We start from the raw sequence: 21,117 nt of genomic DNA, 5'->3' as shown, positions 1-21,117 counted from the left end.
GTTTTTAAGGGGTGGGATCAGGGCTGCCTGGGAGTGGCTCCCCAGCCAACACGATGGCTGGGACAAGTTCCACAGGGGGGGAAGCACTGGGACATCCGATCTCGGTGATCATGGGCAGGAGGCGGAGTTACGCTAAGACCAGACCATGTCATTACCGAGGAGGCAGGTTTAGTCGTTGTTTGAAGACTATCCCTGCCTCCGGGTCTGGCCTTGACCGGATGGATACTGGAATCAGCAAGGGATACCCACATGACCTGAAAGTGTTGCTGTGCAATGCCAGGTCAATGATGAATAAAACCACTGCCATCCACGACCTGATTGTGGATGGAGGATTTGACCTGGCATGTGTGACAGAGACCTGGTTGGAGGAAGCAGATGGGCCTGTCCTTGCCGCTGCTTGCCCACCAGGTTTCTCTTACGCACAGCAACCCAGGTCATGTGGGCGGGGAGGGGGGGTTGCAGTGATTTTTAGGAAGTCACTAGCTTGCACCGGGCGTCCTACTGGGAAGATCCAGTTTTCTGAGTGCATGTTCTGGAAGTTGGGCAATAGGGGCAGTACAGGATTCCTTTTGGTGTACCGACCTCCCCGCTGCACCAAGGATTCCCTGTCCGAGCTGCTTCAGGTCGTGTCGGATTTTCTCCTGGAGACACCTAGTTTGGTTGTCCTAGGGGATTTTAACATCCATGCCGACACGACCTTACAAGGGGCCGCTCGGGACTTCGTGGAAAGCATGGCCTCCATGGGGCTGTCCCTGAATAAGTTTGGCCCAACTCATAGTCATGGACATGCCTTAGACCTGGTGTTCACCTCTAGTGACGTGGGTGATCTGACACTAAGTAAAAGTGAAACAAAAGAAGTGCCATGGTCAGATCACTTCCTGGTGCAACTGGACTTCTCCGCGACCCTTCCCCTCTGCAGGGAGGTAGGACCAATTCGGATGGTCCGCCCCCGCCACTTAATGGATCCAAATGGTTTCCAGAGAGTGGTAGGGGATGCTTTATCCCATGTCGATGGCCTTTCAGCTGATTCCCTGGTGGCCCGCTGGAATGCGGAGTTAACCAGGGCTATCGACTGTCTGGCTCCGAAGCGCCCTCTCCGATTGCATGGAGCCCGGACAGCCCCGTGGTTTTCTTCGGAGCTGAGGGCGATGAAACAATCGCTGAGACGGCTAGAGCGTCGGTGGCAGAAAACGCACTCCGAATCTGACCGGACACAGGTTAGAGCTCAACGTCGAGCCTACCAAGTGGCGATAGCGACGGCGAAGAAGACTTTCTTCGCCGCCTCTATTGCATCTGCAGAAAATAGTAGCAGGAGACTCTTTCAGGTGGTTCGCAATTTAACGGAACCACCTTTACCACCGGGGCCTTGTAAAGACCCCAAGATCTCCTGCAACGATTTTGCAAAGTTTTTTGCAGATAAAATCACTCATATTCGGAAGGAGCTAGACACCACCGTGGGAGCAGGGCTGGGGCGGGAGAGTGCTGGAGCTCTGTCTGGTCAAGTTGCATGGAATCAATTTCAATCCGTTACCCCCGAGGATGTGGACAGGCTGCTTGGACGCGTGAAACCAACCACCTGTCTCCTTGATCCTTGCCCATCCTGGCTAATAAAAGCAAGCCGGGAAGGGCTGGGCGATGGGCTCTGCGGGGTGGTGAATGCTTCCCTCTGTGAGGGAACATTCCCAGATCCGCTGAAAGAGGCGGTCGTTAAACCGCTTCTTAAAAAACCATCTTTAGACCCGGCCAGTATGGCCAACTATCGCCCAGTCTCAAATCTTCCATTCTTGGGCAAGGTGATTGAGCGCGTGGTTGCTGAACAACTCCAGGCACGCCTGGAGGATGCGGACCATTTGGATCCCTTCCAATCGGGATTCAGGCCTCACCATGGGACTGAAACTGCCTTGGTCGCGCTGGTTGATGATCTCCGGCGAGCTAGGGACAAAGGTGAGAGTTGTTTCCTAGTTCTGCTGGATCTCTCAGCGGCCTTTGATACAATCGACCATAACATCCTTCTGGACCGCCTAGAGGGGCTGGGAGCTGGGGGCACTGTCATACAGTGGTTCCGCTCCTTCCTCCTGGGCCGTGTTCAGAAAGTGGTGGTGGGGGATGAGTGTTCAGACCCCTGGGCCCTCACTTGTGGGGTGCCTCAGGGTTCTGTCCTCTCCCCCATGCTTTTTAACATCTATATGAAGCCGCTGGGAGAGATCATCAGGGGGTTTGGACTGGGTGTTCATCAATATGCAGATGATACCCAGCTCTACCTCTCTTTTAAATCAGAACCAGTGAAGGCAGTGAAGGTCCTGTGTGAGTGCCTGGAGGCGGTTGGAGGATGGATGGTGGCTAATGGATTGAGGTTGAATCCTGACAAGACAGAAGTACTGTTTTTGGGAGACAGGGAGCGGGCTCGTGTGGAGGACTCCCTGGTCCTGAATGGGGTAACTGTGCCCCTGAAGGACCAGGTGCGCAGCCTAGGAGTCATTCTGGACTCACAGCTGTCCATGGAGGCGCAGGTTAATTCTGTATCCAGGGCAGCTGTCTACCAACTCCACCTGGTACGCAGGCTGAGACCCTACCTGCCCGTGGACTGTCTCGCCAGAGTGGTGCATGCTCTAGTTATCTCCCGCTTGGACTACTGCAATGCGCTCTACGTGGGGCTACCTTTGAAGGTGACTCGGAAACTACAACTAATCCAGAATGCGGCAGCTAGACTGGTGACTGGGGGCGGCCGCCGAGACCACATAACACCGGTCTTGAAAGACCTACATTGGCTCCCAGTACGTTTCCGAGCACAATTCAAAGTGTTGGTGCTGACCTTTAAAGCCCTAAACGGCCTCGGCCCAGTATACCTGAAGGAGCGTCTCCTCCCCCATCGTTCTGCCCGGACACTGAGGTCCAGCTCCGAGGGCCTTCTGGCGGTTCCCTCATTGCGAGAAGCAAAGCTACAGGGAACCAGGCAGAGGGCCTTCTCGGTAGTGGCGCCCGCCCTGTGGAACGCCCTCCCATCAGATGTCAAAGCGATAAATAACTACCTGACATTCAGAAGGCATCTTAAGGCAGCCCTGTTCAGGGAAGTTTTTAATCTGTGATATTTTACTGTATCTTTGGTTTTTATGGAAGCCGCCCAGAGTGGCTGGGGAAACCCAGCCAGATGGGCGGGGTACAAATAATAAATTATTATTATTATTATATTATTATAAATACCCTGCAAGCCATTCCCGCAGCTGCCTCCGGACCTAGAGGAAGAATGCACTTTGCACGCGCTCAGGAGCACGTCTCAGCACCGCCATTGTTGACGAGCAGCAGCCGCTCCGTCGTCCGAGGCCAGGTTGGCAGGCAGGCCACGCAGGTGGAGTGCTGGGAGGACGGTGGGCAGCTCATCCTCCAGCACCAAGCCGGGCGCCGGGCCAGTAGGTGCACCAAGCTCCGGCTGAAGACCCATGATGCCCATGGCACGGCCCACCTCTCTGTCCACCCACCTCTCTGTCCATGGCCACGCCAGATTTACCTCAGTGTGCAGGCAGCAAGGCTTCAGATTGGCTGCAGGAGCTTCCTGCAGGCAATCCGAAGCCGTGCCAGCATCGCGGAAGTCAGTGTGGCGAGGCGTCCACAGCACGCGGGGACTGACCAAGCGGGCAGCAGGGTTCACGGGCTGGATTTACAAGCCGGGGGGGGCACATCCGGCCCCCAGGCTTTAGTTTGCCGACCCCTGGCCTAGGAGGGTAAAAAGTACTTTGCTCTTCACCTGGCACCCAAAGGATATTAAACATAGGCGCTGGGTGAGCCTCCCTGGGAAGGGCTTTCTGTAATCTAGGAGCTGTCTTTGGAAAGACCCTCTCTGCCCAGGGTACCTGAAGGAGGGTATACACTACATCAAATCCTTCAGATAACTGGTCCCAAATTTAAAGATGTTGTGAAATAGCTTCCATTCACAGATGGGGAGAGAGAAGGGGGCTGATTCTTTCGCACACCCAAGGAGGACTATGAGGAATGTCCTACAGTAACACTGAGGTGTCAGTGGCCGTGTGGGCAAGAAGCAATGGGGGTGTCGAGAATGGAGCCATTGTCGGGTCGGCTGATGCTGGAGCCTAGCAAAACAGTGTGTTCTCTGTGTGCAGACAAACATAAAACGGCATTTGCTAGACTCTCCTCATCCATTCAGGCTAGCAACACAAAGCAAGGTCCAGATAGATTTCAAGACAAACCTGTTTGGTTAGTTTCAGCCTGCCCTGATCGAGATTGCCTTCCTCCAGGCATTTGCCAAATCCAAGAAGGCCCCACAAGGACAAAGGCAGAAATGTTTTTTGGGAAATGATCCTTAGCGCAAAAGGGTGATCAACACAGAGTAAAAAATCTAAGTGCAGGTAGTTTTATGTTAAATTGTTTATTATTTGTATTAGTTTTAGTGGAACTGTTTTTAAGAATACCCAGGTGCCTATCAGTTATCCCAGCACCTTTTGCTTTCATTGGTTAGAATTCTGGAATGCAAGAGAAGGGTTACTTTCTGCTATTTAATTGGGTAGAGTACCACCTTTCTAGGGATGTGGGTGGTGCTGTGGTCTAAACCACAGAGCCTTTGGCTTGTCGATCAGAAGGTTGGTGGTTTGAATCCCCGCGACGGGGCGAGCTCCCATTATTCGGTCCCTGCTCCTGCCCACCTAGCAGTTCAAGAGCACATCAAAGTGCAAGTAGATAAATAGGTATCACTCCGGCGGGAAGGTAAACCGTGTTTCCTTGTGCTGCTCTGGTTCACCAGAAGCGGCTTAGTCATGCTGGCCACATGACCCAGAAGCTGTCTGTGGACAAACAGCCTATAGAGTGAGATGAGTACTCAACCCCCGAGTTGTCTGCGACTGGACCTAACGGTCAGGGGTACCTTTACCCTTCTACATTAGTAAAGGAATGAGATGCTTAATTTTCTTTAAATGTGCAAGATGAACATTCAAGAACCTTCCAGGCTTCTCTGTGTATATATCTCTCTCCAGGTTACCTGCAAGCAGCAGGGCAAATTCATGTTGGGCAATACTGAGCCCCACGACCCTCTGAGTGTCATTAGCCATGGGAGAACAGTTGTGTAAATAAAGTCTTAAGTTGGCCACAGGCCTCTTCTTGCATTGTGGGTGATGGGTCACAACTGGGTGCAGCCCCTCTGACGTGTGTTTTTCTCTTCTTCCCAGTGTATGTTGTGGAAGAACAGCGAAGGGATAACTCTGCCGAAAGTACCTGCCTGACAGCGTGTTGGACTGCGCTGTGCTGCTGCTGCCTTTGGGACATGCTGACCTGAGTGCCCTGAGAAGCCAAGCCTCAGTACCTCTGACTTAGAGTGCTATGCATTCTTCTTCTTCTTCTTCTCCTTCTTCTTCTTCTCCTCCTCTTTCTCCTTCTCCTCCTCCTCCTTCTTCTCCCCCCTCCTCTCCCTCTGATCTTCTCAACTGCTTTTTTAGTACTGTAATGAAAAATCTGCTTTGCACAGGCGACAGGAACACCTGCCTGCCTTAGAGATAGCACCGTGATGTTGGTTATGCACTTTTTAGTTTTAGTGGAGGAAAACCTCCCTTTCCCCCCACGTCTTTATAGCATTGTTTCTACAACTTTGTGGTTCTTTAAAGAATGTGCTAAATATTTTTTTTGGCAAAAAGGCTTTTACTACAAATTATGTATTTATAATTTTTACCATTCTTAGAAATGGAATAATATGCAATAATTTAAGCCAATCATTGTTTGTTTTTCTTACTTGCTTTCACTTCTGGTTTAACAAATTGGGCTCAATAAAGATTTGGGTCCAGTAATATGAAGAGTATCGGTCAGTTTTTGTTATTGTGTGTGTGCTTAGAGGGCATCCAAAGGTAGAAATGCCCAATAGCTGCCTGTTTGTTCCCCAAAAGCTCTTTTGGAAGCTAAAGGTAAAGGTACCCCTGCCCGTACGGGCCAGTCGTGACCGACTCTGGGGTTGCGTGCTCATCTCGCTTAAGAGGCCGGGAGCCAGCGCTGTCCGAAGACACTTCCGGGTCACGTGGCCAGCGTGACTGCTCTGGCGAGCCAGCACCAGCACAGCGCACGAAACGCCGTTTACCTTCCCGCTATAAAGCGGTACCTATTTATCTACTTGCACTTAGGGGTGCTTTCGAACTGCTAGGTGGGCAGGAGCTGGGACCGAACAACGGGAGTGCACCCCGCCACGGGGATTCGAACCACCGACCATGCGACCGGCAAGCCCTAGGCACTGAGGTTTTACCCACAGCACCACCCGCGTCCCCCTCTTTTGGAAGCTAGCCTCTGCTTAAGCTGCTTCAGATGTATTTTACTGAATAGCAGGGCTACATACTGTGAAGAACTTAGCACCCTTTTCGTACCTTAAGCTTGCTGGAAAAATATTTGAAAAGCTTGTGCTGAATCTACCAAAGGCTCAAGGAAGATTCCCTTCCTTTCTCCCAGTTTAAACCTCCTTGCCAAATACATTCTCAAGTCCAATGGACCTTAAATGTTTTTGCTGTCAAGCTGCAGATCTTGCAGATTCATTTTTCTAAGCCCACAAAAATTACTAGCCTGCAGAAAATGTTCTGAAGCCTGCTGTGAGCTAGAGGAGGAGAGGGTGTCCTTCCCATGGCAGCTGGCTTGCCTTCTGAGCCAAGCACAGGGAGGACAGCCCAACGTCCTCACCAGCATGCAGTTCCTCGTCACTTATGGCTATCAAGCAAGGACTTAAAGACAAGGTTGAGCTAAAGTGTGCCACCAGAATATATTATGCCTGCATGTAATATGTATTTGAAATAATCAGTGGTGGGGGTTGCTCAGCAATTTGGCATTGAAAGACTATGCCTTTGAAATACATGGATACCTGAGAGTGGGCATTTTTCAAAACCTCATTTGGCAGGTAATGGAGCATCTAAATTAATTTAGCCTACTAAGAAAAAAAATGAACTAGATTGTGGTGGCTTTGTCATACTGCTCAATATGTTCTCAGATGTTTCCCAGGAATCTTTCAACTGCTACAGATGATGTTAGGAAAAGTGGCTGTAGCGTGGCCTAATCTCTTTAGGCAAGGAGCAGGAATTAGAAACAGACTACTCACTATTGTAAATTCTTGGAATCGCATTGCGGCCAGTTTTATCTGCTTCATGCTTATACTCGTGTTAAGCTGCTTTGTGGATCATAATATTAGCATGGAACAGTGGAATATGAATATTTAAAGCACCATAAATCTGTCGGACTTTCTGCTGAGAAGAGCAGCTAGAGGACAGTTGGGCAATGAAGTTACAGTAAGGTCCGTCGCTATTGGACAGACATTACTTTAGTCCTCGCCCAGGTGTGTGTGTGCCTTGCTTACCTGCTCCACCTGTGCCTTGTGTCAAATAGGCCACTGCAAAGGAAACCTTCAATATATTGTTTTCCAAAAGAGTCCCTCAAACTTACCAAAGGTGGAAGAAATAAAATCTAAATTGGTGTGAACACTTGGGCAGTAAATACACCCCCATGTCTTTCTCACACAGAGAGAAAACACCATGGTGCCAACCTACAGCTCCCTCTTGGTTCTAGACAGATGGTTTTTTTTAAAAAAAAAAATACATTTAAATTATATTAAATTAAATTTTAATACAAGCTTGGTTTTCAGAAGCACAGATGTGTTTTCTTTACCCTTCCGGGAAGCAAGCTGAAAATATCTGAGCAGTTTTGCAGTCTCTCAGTCAATATTTCAGAAGGTATAGATGTTGGCTGGACAGCTAGAGAATGAGGAGCTAAGGAGAGTTTTAAGTACTAACTAGCCAACAGAGATGCAACAAAAGTGCTGCTAACACATAGCTGCCACCAGAGGGAGCTAGCAATCTCTAAGATGGCAATCCAACGCCAGCTGGTATCAGAAGCAAGGAAAAACTCCCATGGCGCCATTGCCAGGGATTCAGCAGGCTCTCCATTCGTTCTCCCGCTGCGGCCCAGTCATGAACAGGAGCACAACACTTCAGCTTTTACTAGCCTCCTTTGAAATGAAAATTCCTCAGAAGCATTGTGCTGCATTTGATCTCAGAAAGAGGAACAAGGATAGGATTTTTTTTAAAAAAATTACACAAGTGTTCCCAAAACCTGTTTGGAGCACCAAGAAGGGTTGACAACAGAGGAGGGCAACCAAAATGGTCAAAGGCCTGGAAACGATGCCTTAAGAGGAACGGCTAAGGGAGCTGGGCATGTTTAGCCTGGAGAAGAGGAGGTTAAGGGGTGATATGATAGCCATGTTCAAATATATAAAAGGATGTCATATAGAGGAGGGAGAAAGGTTGTTTTCTGCTGCTCCAGAGAAGCGGACACGGAGCAATGGATCCAAACTACAAGAAAGAAGATTCCACCTAAACATTAGGAAGAACTTCCTGACAGTAAGAGCTGTTCGACAGTGGAATTTGCTGCCAAGGAGTGTGGTGGAGTCTCCTTCTTTGGAGGTCTTTAAGCAGAGGCTTGACAACCATATGTCAGGAGTGCTCTGATGGTGTTTCCTGCTTGGCAGGGGGTTGGACTCGATGGCCCTTGTGGTCTATTCCAACTCTGTGATTCTATGATTCTATGGTTCATGCCTTCTTTGTGCACTAATATCTCCTCACCAAGGCCTGATGCTCAGTAATGCACTTTCAGGTGTTCCCCTGTCTGCAGCAACTGAGCAAACGGATGGAGCCAGTCCTGTTCCACCGGTGCCTCCAACAAGCTTCTCTACCCAAAGTGTTGAAGGCCAGGAGCTTCTGTTATCACCTGTTGGCTACAACCCTCAAGGAAGGGCACAGATGGCACTGTAGTGGACTCTTTAGAATTCAGATATTGCAGAAGAATTTAATTACAGATAATTCAGATACTGCAGAAGAATAAATTATTTTCCTATTCTGCTATGTCAAGTATTATACATAAAGGCAATCCCCATTTTGCACAGGGGTTTGGTTCCGGGTCATTCTGTCAGTGGAGTGTGTCATTACGCCCACAACACTCCCATGCCACCCTCTTCTGGGACCAAAGATGTTGTTGAACTAAAACTTTCATCATCCCTAGCTAGCAGAACCAGTGTCAGGAATGATGGGAGTTGTTTGGAAGAGACCAGCTGGTACAGGCTAGAGGGTTGTCTGAATAGGATTGTCAATGTTTACCTTGCCTAGACTTGGTAAGTACAGCCAGAATCTGTTAACTGGATTAAAACTGGGTTTATACCAGAAGATGGCAGCATCAGATGTCTCTACACAGACAATATTTCTGTTTAGTGATCTGTTAGCAGCAGCCTATAACTGGAGAAATTCTAATTCCTGCAGAGAAGTAAGCAAAAGGCAGCTGGACTCAAGAACCTGAACCCCAGCAGGGAGACCGAAAGGGATCCAGATTACAGTAGCACAACGGTGTGCCAACAGACCCCTCCCCTTTTCCCCTCAGCCCAACCTTTTGTTTAAAATCGATTCTACTCAGGGCTTAATACTGCTATTCATACCTTCTGGAGGGCTGTAGAGAAGCATTGGGTGAAGGACAATTATGGGCTTGAGCTTGGAGTATTTTTCAAGTTCTGACTATAACTTGGTTTCTTCCCAGAACAGACTAGATTTAGCACAATCCAATTTAAACTCTGAATACAGCCTGATATGCAGAGAGTGTGTGTGTGTGTGTGTGTGTGTGTGTGTGTGTGTGTGTGTAAAAAATATGATGGTGCAGTACCCTAGGTAAGATTTTTGCCAGGGCCAGATAAGATTGTAACTGCTATACCTATTACTCAGAGCAGACCCACTGAAATTAATTAGTGTGACTAAGTTGGGCCAGTTAAGATCAGCAGGTCTACTTAAAGTGAAACTTGAGCACAATCTTCCCATCTCCCCAGAAGTGAGGGCTCAGTGTCCCTGCCATTTACAGATGGAGAAATACTGTCCTCAACTGGTCTCTTCTGTGTTAATTCAAGCTTGGAGCAGGGGCATTTTCAATGGGGCACCGTCAACATGGATAAAACAGGAGCTGTTTCAGGTTAGGACAGCTAGGAGGCAGTATTTCTCTGGGTCACTGTCTCTCAGCCTAATCTACCCAAGTTCTTGTGAGGATAAAATGGGGGAAGCAGGCTTCATGGTACAGATATCAGCCACAAGGTGGCAGCAGCATGACATCCTCCTCTTACCCTTTAAGGGCTGCAAATGTTACAGAGTCCTGGTATATTTTTGGCAACGGTTTATGGGCGTCTTTCACAGCAACAAGCTGCTTGTTTGCCCACTGAAAGGGCACTCCGACTGCGCCATGCCAACTATGAACCACTCCCACCATCCTAATCGCCTCGACTGTGGAATCCATCCCCCCCTTCAAGCTTTGCCACACCAAAACACGATCCTGTTGAAAGCCAAAATCCAGCCAGTGTACATCCAGTTCCCCCAGTTCCTATGTACTGCTTTTCCTAGTGTTCCTGGTCCCTAGACATTAACTGCCCTGCACACCTTTTTCTACAGGGAGAGGCAAGCGGAAAGGAAGAATCCTAGCACTCTGAACAGGAGTTCTGCTTCTATCTTCCCACAATATCCCCCCCCCCCCCCCCCCGTGTAACCAGAATTAGGTTAATCCCAGATTGACTGGCATAAGCATGGCATTCAGGAGGACAAACAAAACACCAGTTCCTTTCCGCAAAGACCTCGTGCTTATTGCTGATGGTGCAGAACAGACCAAGGCTGACCAGGCCTTATTCTTGAACTACAGCTCGGTTTTCAACAGAAAAAATTGTGGGAAGTTGAAACTAGAATAATGCAGATGCGGGACAACAGAAGAGGCGTCTGAAAAATGTCCATGTTAACAGAGAACCCAGGACAGGTCGGGCAACCACATTATATAACACAGAAAGGATTTACTGGTGCAACAAAATACAGGGAGGGTTTGACATGACATAACTCAAGCTCCTTGTGTCTTCAACAGGTAGTTCTATATTGCAAGGTTTCAAACATGCTTGGCTTCCAACTGTTCAGTCCAAAGGTAAGGGGCAGGCAGTGGTGGAGATGAAACCCTCAGTGTGCTCTTCTGGCCATCAGCATTTCCCGGATGTTATCTTCAGCTTCCTTCACACTCCGCTCCAGGTACGACTTTCTCTGCTGAAAGGCACAAAAGCAACAGCAAAGAGTTGTATTCCATCAAGTTCCACTCAGAGTAGACCTGAACCTTAGCTGCTCATGTCCATCAACATCAGTGGGCCAACTATCAAACTGAGGCTAGCACTGATTGAACAGCACCCCTAAAAAGAACCATACTGCAAAGGTTAGAGGAATTTAGATGTCCTTAAAAGAGGGTAATAGGGACGCGGGTGGCGCTGTGGGTAAAAGCCTCAGCGCCTAGGGCTTGCCGATCGAAAGGTCGGCGGTTGAAATCCCCGTGGCGGGGTGCGTTCCCGTTGTTTGGTCCCAGCGCCTGCCAACCTAGCAGTTCGAAAGCACCCCCGGGTGCAAGTAGATAAATAGGGACCGCTTACTAGCGGGAAGGTAAACGGCGTTTCCGTGTGCGGCTCTGGCTCGCCAGATGCAGCTTGTCACGCTGGCCACGTGACCCGGAAGTGTCTCCGGACAGCGCTGGCCCCCGGCCTCTTGAGTGAGATGGGCGCACAACCCTAGAGTCTGGCAAGACTGGCCCGTACGGGCAGGGGTACCTTTACCTTTACCTTTAAAAGAGGGTTAGAGAAAATTGTGGAGGATAAAGGTATTCTCCTTAGACAAGATGGATAATGGCTACTAGACACAAGGGCTACTGCTCTGCCTAGAGATGGGGTTTCACCACTTCCTCTTCCTGACAAAGGAAACGAGGGCTGTACTGCTCGGCCCTCATGCCCCCCCCTTGCTCCAAGCAGCAGGGTGCAAGCCTAGCTTTAGGCTCCCCCCTCCTCTTTGCAGGTACTCATGAGCACCTAACTAATGGCAGGTGAGAAACACCTTGTTTTTAAGCCAGGAAAGAGGCAAATGCCAGCACAACCCAAAACAGAGGAATGTTGCTTGCAAAAGTATGTCAGCCATTCCTCTAGGCAGACAAACCTCTGATATCTAGTTTTCAATATGAGTTTTACTCAAGACAGAAGAGCAATATAATTTTCAATCCAATGTTTTATTTAATTGAAGACACAGGCTGAACACTTAGTAAATGACCATGTTTCTAAGCTGAATGATTTTCAATACCTTTGTCAGGAAATCCTGACTAAAACATCCTTAAAGAGGTATTACAAATGAGTTTTAAAAGGGCCTGGTTGAAACATCCACCAAATATTTCTGCTCTGGGAACTGGGGACAAGGTAGATGGTTTGCACAGATCTATACGCATCACTGCAAACTTCTGTGCTAGCACAGCCAGCGCTGACTCACCACTGTGGGTGCTCTGATGCAGACTGTGTCATACAGCAGGAGTATTTGGGGCAGGAAAGAGGGGTGACAAGAAAAGAACGGAGCTCAAGCCCCTTTAATTCCTTCTCATTGCTTTCCAAATGAAGGGGAAGTGTTCTTTTATTTAAAAAACAAACAATCCTGGGGGAAAACCAGAGGAACCCCAGAACTCTCTTCCACCCTCATTTCTGCCCTGCCAGCAAGAGTGCAAGGGGGTGCTGGCTAAGGCAGGTAGGACCACCGCTCACCCCCATCGCAAGCCCTTACAACTGCAGCCACAAAACCCAAACCAGTAAGAGGATGCAATATCAAAATAAGCAAAAGGCATGCGCACATTAAAAAGTCTCCACCTGGTGCTGGAAAGATAAATGAGTTGATGCCAAGCAAGCCTCTCTAGGGAGGGCATTTCAAAGATGAGGTGCCACCACGGTGCTTTGCCAGCTCTACTCTCTTGTTTGCCTGCCGTTTCTCTCAAAAAGCCCAAAGACCAGAAAGGTATGTTGACTTTCCAGTAAGATAGAAGGCCTAGTGGGAATGTGGTGGGTGGGTGGGTGGAGGTTAGACTCATACATAGATGAGAGAAAGTAGTGCACATGTAGAACGGTTCCCTTTTCATGGGTGGAATTAGTACACTTGTCCCCACAGCCATTGTTAATAACTTTCCAACAAAAAGTGAAGCCATTTCCCCAGCAGGCACACCACCCAGAAAAGGGCTCATATATGCCAAGGAATGCTGGAATGGCCGCATCATCGTTCCCATCCAGATTCCCCAGGTGGGATTCAACCTATGTCAGTTATCTCTCTAGTGGCTCTGAAGGCTTGGGCCAGTTAGGTGCCCCAGCTACCAGCTTCCTTCGAGAGTCTGGTATGATTACCAGCTCCAATGTCGGATCCCAGGACAAAAATGGGCCATCACCGCAAAGCAGGAAACACTTTCTAGCTTTATACTATTTGTTTCCACCTGACCACATGGCAGCAAGAATAAAAAGTTGTACAAACCTGTACCATGCAGGTACAGGGCGGTATACAAAATAATAATTAATAATAATAACAACAATAACAATAATAATAATAATAATGCAGAAGGCACCATAAGTGTAGGAAGTGGGAAAGTAGGAAACTTCTTAACTCTCATGAACAAAGCTTTTCAAATGGCAATCATCATCCATGAGAACAAAGGAAAAAATTGATTTTTGAGAAGTAAGTGTACAACATTCTGGCTCAACATACTTATCAGAAGGACAGTGATCTCTATTAATGCCACACAGAGAGCCTGCTCAAGAAAGCAAGTTCACCTGGCAGCTGTGCATGGGGAGCTAATCATTCCAAGTCTGACAAATATTTCTCTCTAATGAATCAACACAGTGGGAATGTCTGGCTGCTCTTTGTCCTCTGAGAAATCAAATCAATTGCAAAAAGGTAGCAGAATTTCCGGTGTAACCACCATCTTACCATCCAGAATGGATTTCTCAACCTCCAGCACACTGGCGGAAGAAAAAGCCACTTGCCTGGTTCGGCCACTGCTGACTCTCCCACATTCTCTGCCAAGGCCTTAATGGTCTATGGCTGAGTCAGCCCTGCACAACTTTTGACCAAACTGAAGATGTCCCAGCCAAGAGCCCCCGGTGGGCTCACAACTTGTGCAGGCCCTTAATCGAGCAACCTGCTGTTATCCACCCACCCACCTGGCTTTTGGCTTCCAGCATATCTTCAAAGCAATTTTCCTAGCAAAATCTGTAAATAGCTGCCATTCAAACAGGTATCCAGAAAAGAGATCAAGGCAACAGTCACCCTGCAGGAATTCCACAACCACACAGGAACCCGTGAGTCAGACTCCACAATGACTGACTGATGAAAACTAAGCATACAATTTCCTGATCAGCGTCTGCCTTGCACGGAAGAGAGATTATACAGCTACTTACTATATGTTGGAATAGGTAGCTGAACTCCTGATTCTGGCTCAGGTATAGGATGCAGCATTGAGTTGTTCATAGGGCAATTGCAAATATGAATCAAATTATTACAATCTTGGCAGGTAAGTGCTACATTGGCTCATGGCCAATCCATCTGATTGAAGCTTTTGCAGCAATATCTCTGAGGATTAGATGTTAAGACACTGTAAGAAATGTGTTCCATTTATTCCCTAAAACTAACTTCCCAGTTTTCGGCAGCCCATGCTAACAAAGGCTGATGGAAGCTGAAACCTCTGAAGGGCAACATATCAGAGAAGGCTGGTTTGTGAAGTCTGCTATCCTTACAGAGCTGGCAATCTGAACAGACTAGCCAGTTTCAGTCACAGGCTCCAAGCAGCAGCAGCAGAATGCTGCTATGTCTGGACTAAAGGGGACAGATAGATCAGCATCCCTGCATCTACAGAGCTAAATGGCAGGGTCAGCTTCCTTTTCTGAAGATGCTCTTCTCAAGCACTGGCATCACATTTTGAAGTGTCAGCCTGTTAGATGCTCATAATCAGATGCCTTCATTCACGAAGGCTTGGAATCCTTGGGTATGATACAATTGCCTTGAATTAAAACCCCTGATGTCAAGTGTCTTGTGACACAGTCTCAAAAAAATGTCTGGCCTGGAGTTTATGAATCTCTAAAGTTAACACTTCTCATTTTTTACATTCTTTTGACACTGTGTGTGAACACTCTTAGGGAAAGTGATAATCATATCTCGAGACACAGCAGGGCACTCTCGCTTCTCTGGAGAGTATTCCTCTCTCCAGCCCCAAAGGGTGGGGGGGGGAGCTCCTGTCCCACAGGGAGGTGTCAGACAGGAGCAATGTGAAGTTACTATGGTTCTACTGAGTTTCTGGAGCTGCCGCCATCACTGGAATGCTTAAAATTGCCCACATAGTTCTCAGCTGAATGGAAAGATGTAACCATCTGAGGGCAACGAAGTCAAATATTTTTAACTATCCTATGATCCGTGAAGTTTATCTTATGTATTTAGAAAATTTACAATCTGCTTTTATATCAAAAGATTTTCAATGCAGAGAACAAGCAAGCAAGCAATGATATAATCACACTCTAAGTGAGAAGTCTTGAAGGCTTTGTCTCTTAAACTAATCTAACTGAACTCAAAGGAAGTAAGTGACCCTGTAAACTCATCTAAGGGCAAACAGAATATGCTGTTACACATCCAGATTTAATATATATATCATTCACAGAACTCCTCTATTTAAGGCCAAAGAATCATACCTATCTTCTGTCACCCATCTATAGCAATCGTCCACATGCCCATTCCTCTCATTCCAAAGTTACTCAATCCAATATGCCCAGCTTGTTTCATGTACCTCTCTAAAGAAAATCTGCATCCAGGACAGGGCAAGGTCTCCAAAATTTGAGCAGCATCAGTTCAAAATAAATCAGAGATGAATCCACCTAGATTTCCTCATATTCCAGACTCTGGCTAAGTTGTCTGTGTTACAAGGCATATAAATAAGCAACTTAAGATAGACAGATACTATCAAGTTACTCATTTGTCTAGTAATTTAACTGGAGCATTGAAAATCCATTCAACAGGATGCAACAGATCACAAACCAAATAAAAATGGAAAACAAATTGTACACCGCCACCAGGAGCAAAGAGGACAAGACCAGTCCACCTGCAGTTAACAGGTACATACAGTACACCGGAAGGCCCAACCTCAATGACTGAAAATCACAGGCAACTAGTAATACCTGGTTAAAGGTGGACATAGAAACCCACACAGCACGCTTACGTATCTTTTGCAGTGCAGTGAATTGCCAAAGACTGCTGAGGTGCCAGAATCCTTACAAGGTGGACTGTATTTCCCTACTCGCAACACAGGCGGCGGCTGTGTGTGTCTGGCAAGCGAGTACAACATGTAACCTGACCCAGAAGTCTAGCACAGCTTTGCACACCCTCTTGTCATGTGGAATATAAACAGAAAGAAATCAGATTGTCAACCCCAGTTGGGTGCCAGATAAAGATCAGCAGTGCACTGAGGTCCAGCTCCGAGGGTCTTCTGGTAGTTCCCTCCCTGTGAGAAGTGGGTTACAGGGAACCAGGCAGAGGGCCTTTTCGGTAGTGGCGCCCGCCCTGTGGAATGCCCTCCCACCAGATGTCAAGGAAATAAACAACTATCTGACTTTTAGAAGACATCTGAAGGCAGCCCTGTTTAGGGAAGTTTTTAATGTCTGGGGTTTTATTGCTTTTTTATTTTTATTATTATTATCATTATCATTATCATCATCATCATTAATTCTGTTGGTAGCCACCCAGAGTGGCTGGGGAAACCCAGCCAGATGGGTAGGGTATAAATAATAAATTATTATTATTATTACTACTACTACTACTACACGTGTCACTACTACTGGTTATCTGCCCCCCGCCCCCCCGCCCTCGGACTACTGCAATGAGTTCCATGTGGGGCTATCTTTGAAGGTGACTCAGAAACTACAAGTAATCCAGAATGCGGCAGCTAGACTGTTGTCTGGGAATGACTGCCGACACCAGGGGTCAGCAAATGTTTTCAGCAGGGGGCCGGTCCACTGTCCCTCAAATATTGTGTGGGGCCGGACTATATTTTGAAAAAAGAAGAACTAATTCCTTTGCCCCACAAATAACCCAGAGATGCATTTTAATATAAAAACACACATTCTACTCATGTAAAAACATGCTGATTCCCGGACCATCCGCGGGCTGGATCTAGAAGGTGATCGGGCTGGATCCGGCCCCCGGGCCTTAGTTTGCCTATCCATGGCTGAGACCATATAACACCGGTGCTAAAGGATCTACATTGGCTCCAATACATTTCTGAGCACAATTCAATGTGTTGGTGCTGACCTTTAAAGCCCTAAACAGCCTCAGCCCAGGATACCTGAAGGAGCTTCTCCACCCCCATTGCTCAGCCCAGAAACTGAGGTCCCGCTCCAAAGGCCTACTGGCAGTTTCCACACTGCAAGAAGCAAAGCTACAGGGAACCAGGCAGAGGACCTTCTTGGCAGTGGCAGGCCTTGGCCTAGGGAACACCCTCCCAATCAGATGTCAAGGAGATAAATAACACTGCAACAAGTAACTATGCAACTTTCAGAAGACACCTGAAGGCAGCCCTGTATCAGGAAGTTTTAAATGCTTGATGTTTTTATATGTGTTGGAAGCCATCAAGAGTAGCTGGGGAAACCCAGCCAGAAGGGTGGGGCATAAATAAAACAGCAGCAGCAGCTTTAAAAAAAATCAGATACAATTCATGAGGGTTCAAGCTGTATAGACAGCTTGTGAAATTTTGTTTATTATCCTTGCTGAATACTGCTGGCCATTCCCAATGTGGCAAATGAAGAAAATTATTGCATCTCTGCCTATCACAAGTTCTGGAAAAATGCCTTTGAGAATTTCAGGCAGACAAGTGACAAGCTGGAATACAGCTGGGTCTCCCAGTGAAATTAATGTAAACAATCTAATGTAGTGTATAAAAAAATCAACTTGTCTATAAAATGGGCATGCTGCCCATCTGTCTGAAATATGGTAGGACTGGTGCATGGATGGTTGGCAGCAGAACACCAGAAAAGATGCCATTTGATGGAAAACACAAAGGATGCAGGCAGCAGAAGAATGGATGAATGTCTCATCAAAATGGATGGGAAAACCAAAACAAATGAACTAATTCCAAATTACTTATTAAAAGGAAAAGGAAATGAAGCATTAAAATGAAGCAACTAAGCCATTTTCCCTCTTTCACATCTTTATTATCTGGATAATTAAGTCCCACTTGTTCACATGCATAGCTTTATCTTCGTTTTTTGTCTCTTGGTGACACTAGTGAGTGTCTTCTCAACTTTTACAGACTGGCAGGTGTAAACTCAAAGCTGTTTGCTATTAGAAACCATTTCTGACTGTAAAGGAAATCTTACATTTTTCACATATCTGAAAGCAAGGTATCAACTATGGGTCAATAAAAAGCCCAGCCTTCCTGGCAAACACTTTTATGTGCCCGACAGTTATGTACAATAGACAAGGAAGGGCTCGTCCCATCTATTAACATTTAGCTGCAAGCGAAGTGAAAGGTGTGTAAAAATGAGAGGTGTGGGCCAGGCAGGAAGTTGTGACATCACAGCCACATACCTGAACACTAAGGTGTGTTTAGCTAGGATGAGTCAAAGCTTTGTCAGCTCTGTTCTAAGCAATGCTACACACTAGTCTGTATAAACATGTCCTGCTCCTCCCGGAAAAGGCAAAAAAAATCTATTATTCTGGTTTTGCATAGCAAACCAAAGTGAGGAAGGAACAGCAAGGAATGTGTAGGGTGGGTCATCATACTTGAGATAAATGCAAATGAAATTAATTCTGTGAGTAGATATTACTCGTGCAATGACTGTCAAAGTATGGCCTAGAGCAATGTTAAAAGACCTTGAGGGTGAGATATACTCTAGCAAGTGAGGCTCTGTAGAAAAATCACAGATGTAACTGTCCCAAGTGGAGATATCAGATGAGTTACTATCTCACTGCTCTGAAGTCAGACAGCACAATGCATAAGACACCATCTCTAAAACCCACTATACAAGGTGGGTAAAGGTAAAGGTAAAGGGACCCCTGACCATTAAGGCCAGTCGTGATCGACTCTGGGGTTGCGGGGCTCATCTCGCTTTATTGGCCGAGAGAGCCAGCGTACAGCTTCCGGGTCATGTGGCCAGCATGACTAAGCCGCTTCTGGTGAACCAGAGCAGCACACGGAAACGCCGTTTACCTTCCCGCCGGAGCGATACCTATTTATCTACTTGCACTTTGACCTGCTTTCAAACTGCTAGGTGGGCAGGAGCAGGGACCGAGCAACGGGAGCTCACCCCGTCACGGGGATTCGAACTGCCGACCTTCTGATCAGCAAGTCCTAGGCTCTGTGGTTTAACCCACGGGTGGGTAAAAAGTGGGTAATAAATCCTCTATTTACTGGCAATCCTGATCCAATACATGGAGACCAGGTTTAGGTGCAAAGTGATTTCAGCACAAATTCCAAAACCTATGCTCAAGACAGCCTAATCATCAACAAGGACACAGATACTTGGGAGTAGTTTTGCATTTCAAACATGCATTTTCAGTGGAAGGCACTTAGGACAACCCAGAAACATTCTGTTCAAAATGTCTGAATTTTGAAAACCAAGGAGCAGCAATGCAGATTTGGTGGGGCAGGGGAAGGAGGGTGCAAAAGTGCCAAAATATTGATTTATTTAAAGAGCCAAAATCCTTGATATGGCCTTGGCCATATATATTTCCAACTGTCAGCAAGCTGAGATACACTTTGCAGATGGGAAAGAAGAGGCACTTTGGCGCTGACACTGACCTGAGGGACATCCCTTCTAAAGTGCTCAGAACAGAACGAAGTTGGAAAAGCAGAGGGCAGAAAATCAAGAAATCAGAAAACTGCCATCACTCATTAGGAATATTATCATGATTGTGCAGCTGTGTCAACATTAGACAACCCAGATTAAAATACTGGTGGAAAGAAACAGGGGGAGAGGGGTGTTTTGCTATGGCGGGACTTTGGGAAGAGTCAGTTTTACTTGGCTCTATGGGAGTTGGCTTGTTTTAAAAGCCTTCTCCACTGGAAACTTACAAAAGGATGGAACTCTCACAAAGATAAAATTTATTTTCCAAAAACAGTATGTCGAGACAAAGGTGATTGAGAACAATCTTTTAAATCACCGATTTTGAAAGTAACACACTAAAATGTGCATACATTATTTTCAATTTAACGTATTCATATACTCAAGAAAACTACAGTAGAAAAGAGTGACAGACCAAAATAAAAACAGGTTCAGAAAGTATTTTAGAATGATACTGTAGCCTCTGTACATACAAAAGGTGGCTTTAAAAACCATATGCAGGTGAGAGAAACCTGGTTGGGCAATGTATTTGTATTCAGAGCAGAGAGTTTCCTTATAACCCACTCTCAGCCCATAGAGCTATTATCATTTTGAAGGTATATCTAAATCCCGTGGCCCTTGGCAAGCTCTGCCCCGTGGCACATGCCCATTCACCTTGCAACCTCTCCTCCAGTAGCGGCTGGTGGGGCAGGGCGGCTTCCCACCACTGTGGTCACGGGCAGTTTCCAAGAGGAAGAGGTGAGGCAGCAGGGAGGTGTTGGCACCAACCTCTCCATCGCCTCACCTTCCCTCCTGTCAGTCACCTGCCATGACCCCAGCCCTGGGAAGCCAGGTAAGCAGCACACCTGGCCATTCCGCTAAAACTCTCCCACACTACTCCCCTTTGCAGCTGGAGCCAAGCAATCTGTCCCTGCTCCAGCAGCCATGCATTCATTGCTTCCCTCCACTATGGAGAAAATTATCTGTCAGAAGACTGGGACAGCATGGTATCACAGGCTCACCCATGTCCTGCACAGCTTCTCTTAATTTGCAACTTCGGCAGGCCTGGTGGACTGATTAGAATAGCCCTCACTGTACAAACAGTTTCCTTAAAGCATGTTGAATGGGGGGTGGGTGTTGAAGAGACGACAGCATCTTCTACTTGCCAAGGAGTAAAATATTAGTCATCACGGTAACAGGGAGAAGGTAAAAAAAAATGAAGAAGATATCAAGCAGAATTGTGGAGAGTTCCCTGCTACTTGAAGCATTTTGCCAAAACTAGATGCCTTTCTAAAATGAATGATTAAGTTTAAGCAGTATATCTAAATTTAACAACTGAATAATGAGATGAAACTCTGCACTTATTTGTTAAGGAAGAACCCACTTTAGATCACAAGCCCTCTAAAACCTACCAAGAGATGGCCCCCATAGGCTGGAACAGTATATCCCATTTA

At 46.9% G+C, this 21,117-nt stretch overlaps 2 protein-coding genes across 2 annotated transcripts in view; one reads left to right on the top strand and one right to left on the bottom strand.

Annotated features, from left to right (window-relative positions):
- Positions 1–5,786, top strand: part of CYSTM1 (cysteine rich transmembrane module containing 1) — a 36,058-nt gene extending 30,272 nt beyond the window's left edge. The window contains exon 3 of the mRNA XM_028738261.2: positions 5,175–5,786. Within this exon, the coding sequence (XP_028594094.1) occupies positions 5,175–5,281 (107 nt within the window). The 3' untranslated portion in view covers positions 5,282–5,786. The remainder of the gene's footprint in view (positions 1–5,174) is intronic.
- Positions 5,787–10,808: 5,022 nt separating this feature from the next.
- PFDN1 (prefoldin subunit 1) overlaps positions 10,809–21,117 on the bottom strand; it is a 28,800-nt gene continuing 18,491 nt past the window's right edge. Inside the window, exon 4 of the mRNA XM_028738259.2 lies at positions 10,809–11,069. Coding sequence (XP_028594092.2) covers positions 10,986–11,069 — 84 coding nt within the window. The 3' untranslated portion in view covers positions 10,809–10,985. The remainder of the gene's footprint in view (positions 11,070–21,117) is intronic.

The sequence above is a fragment of the Podarcis muralis genome, chromosome 8 (genome assembly GCF_964188315.1).
Source record: "Podarcis muralis chromosome 8, rPodMur119.hap1.1, whole genome shotgun sequence".
Lineage (NCBI taxonomy): Eukaryota > Metazoa > Chordata > Lepidosauria > Squamata > Lacertidae > Podarcis > Podarcis muralis.
This window is presented reverse-complemented; position numbering and strand designations above follow the sequence as displayed.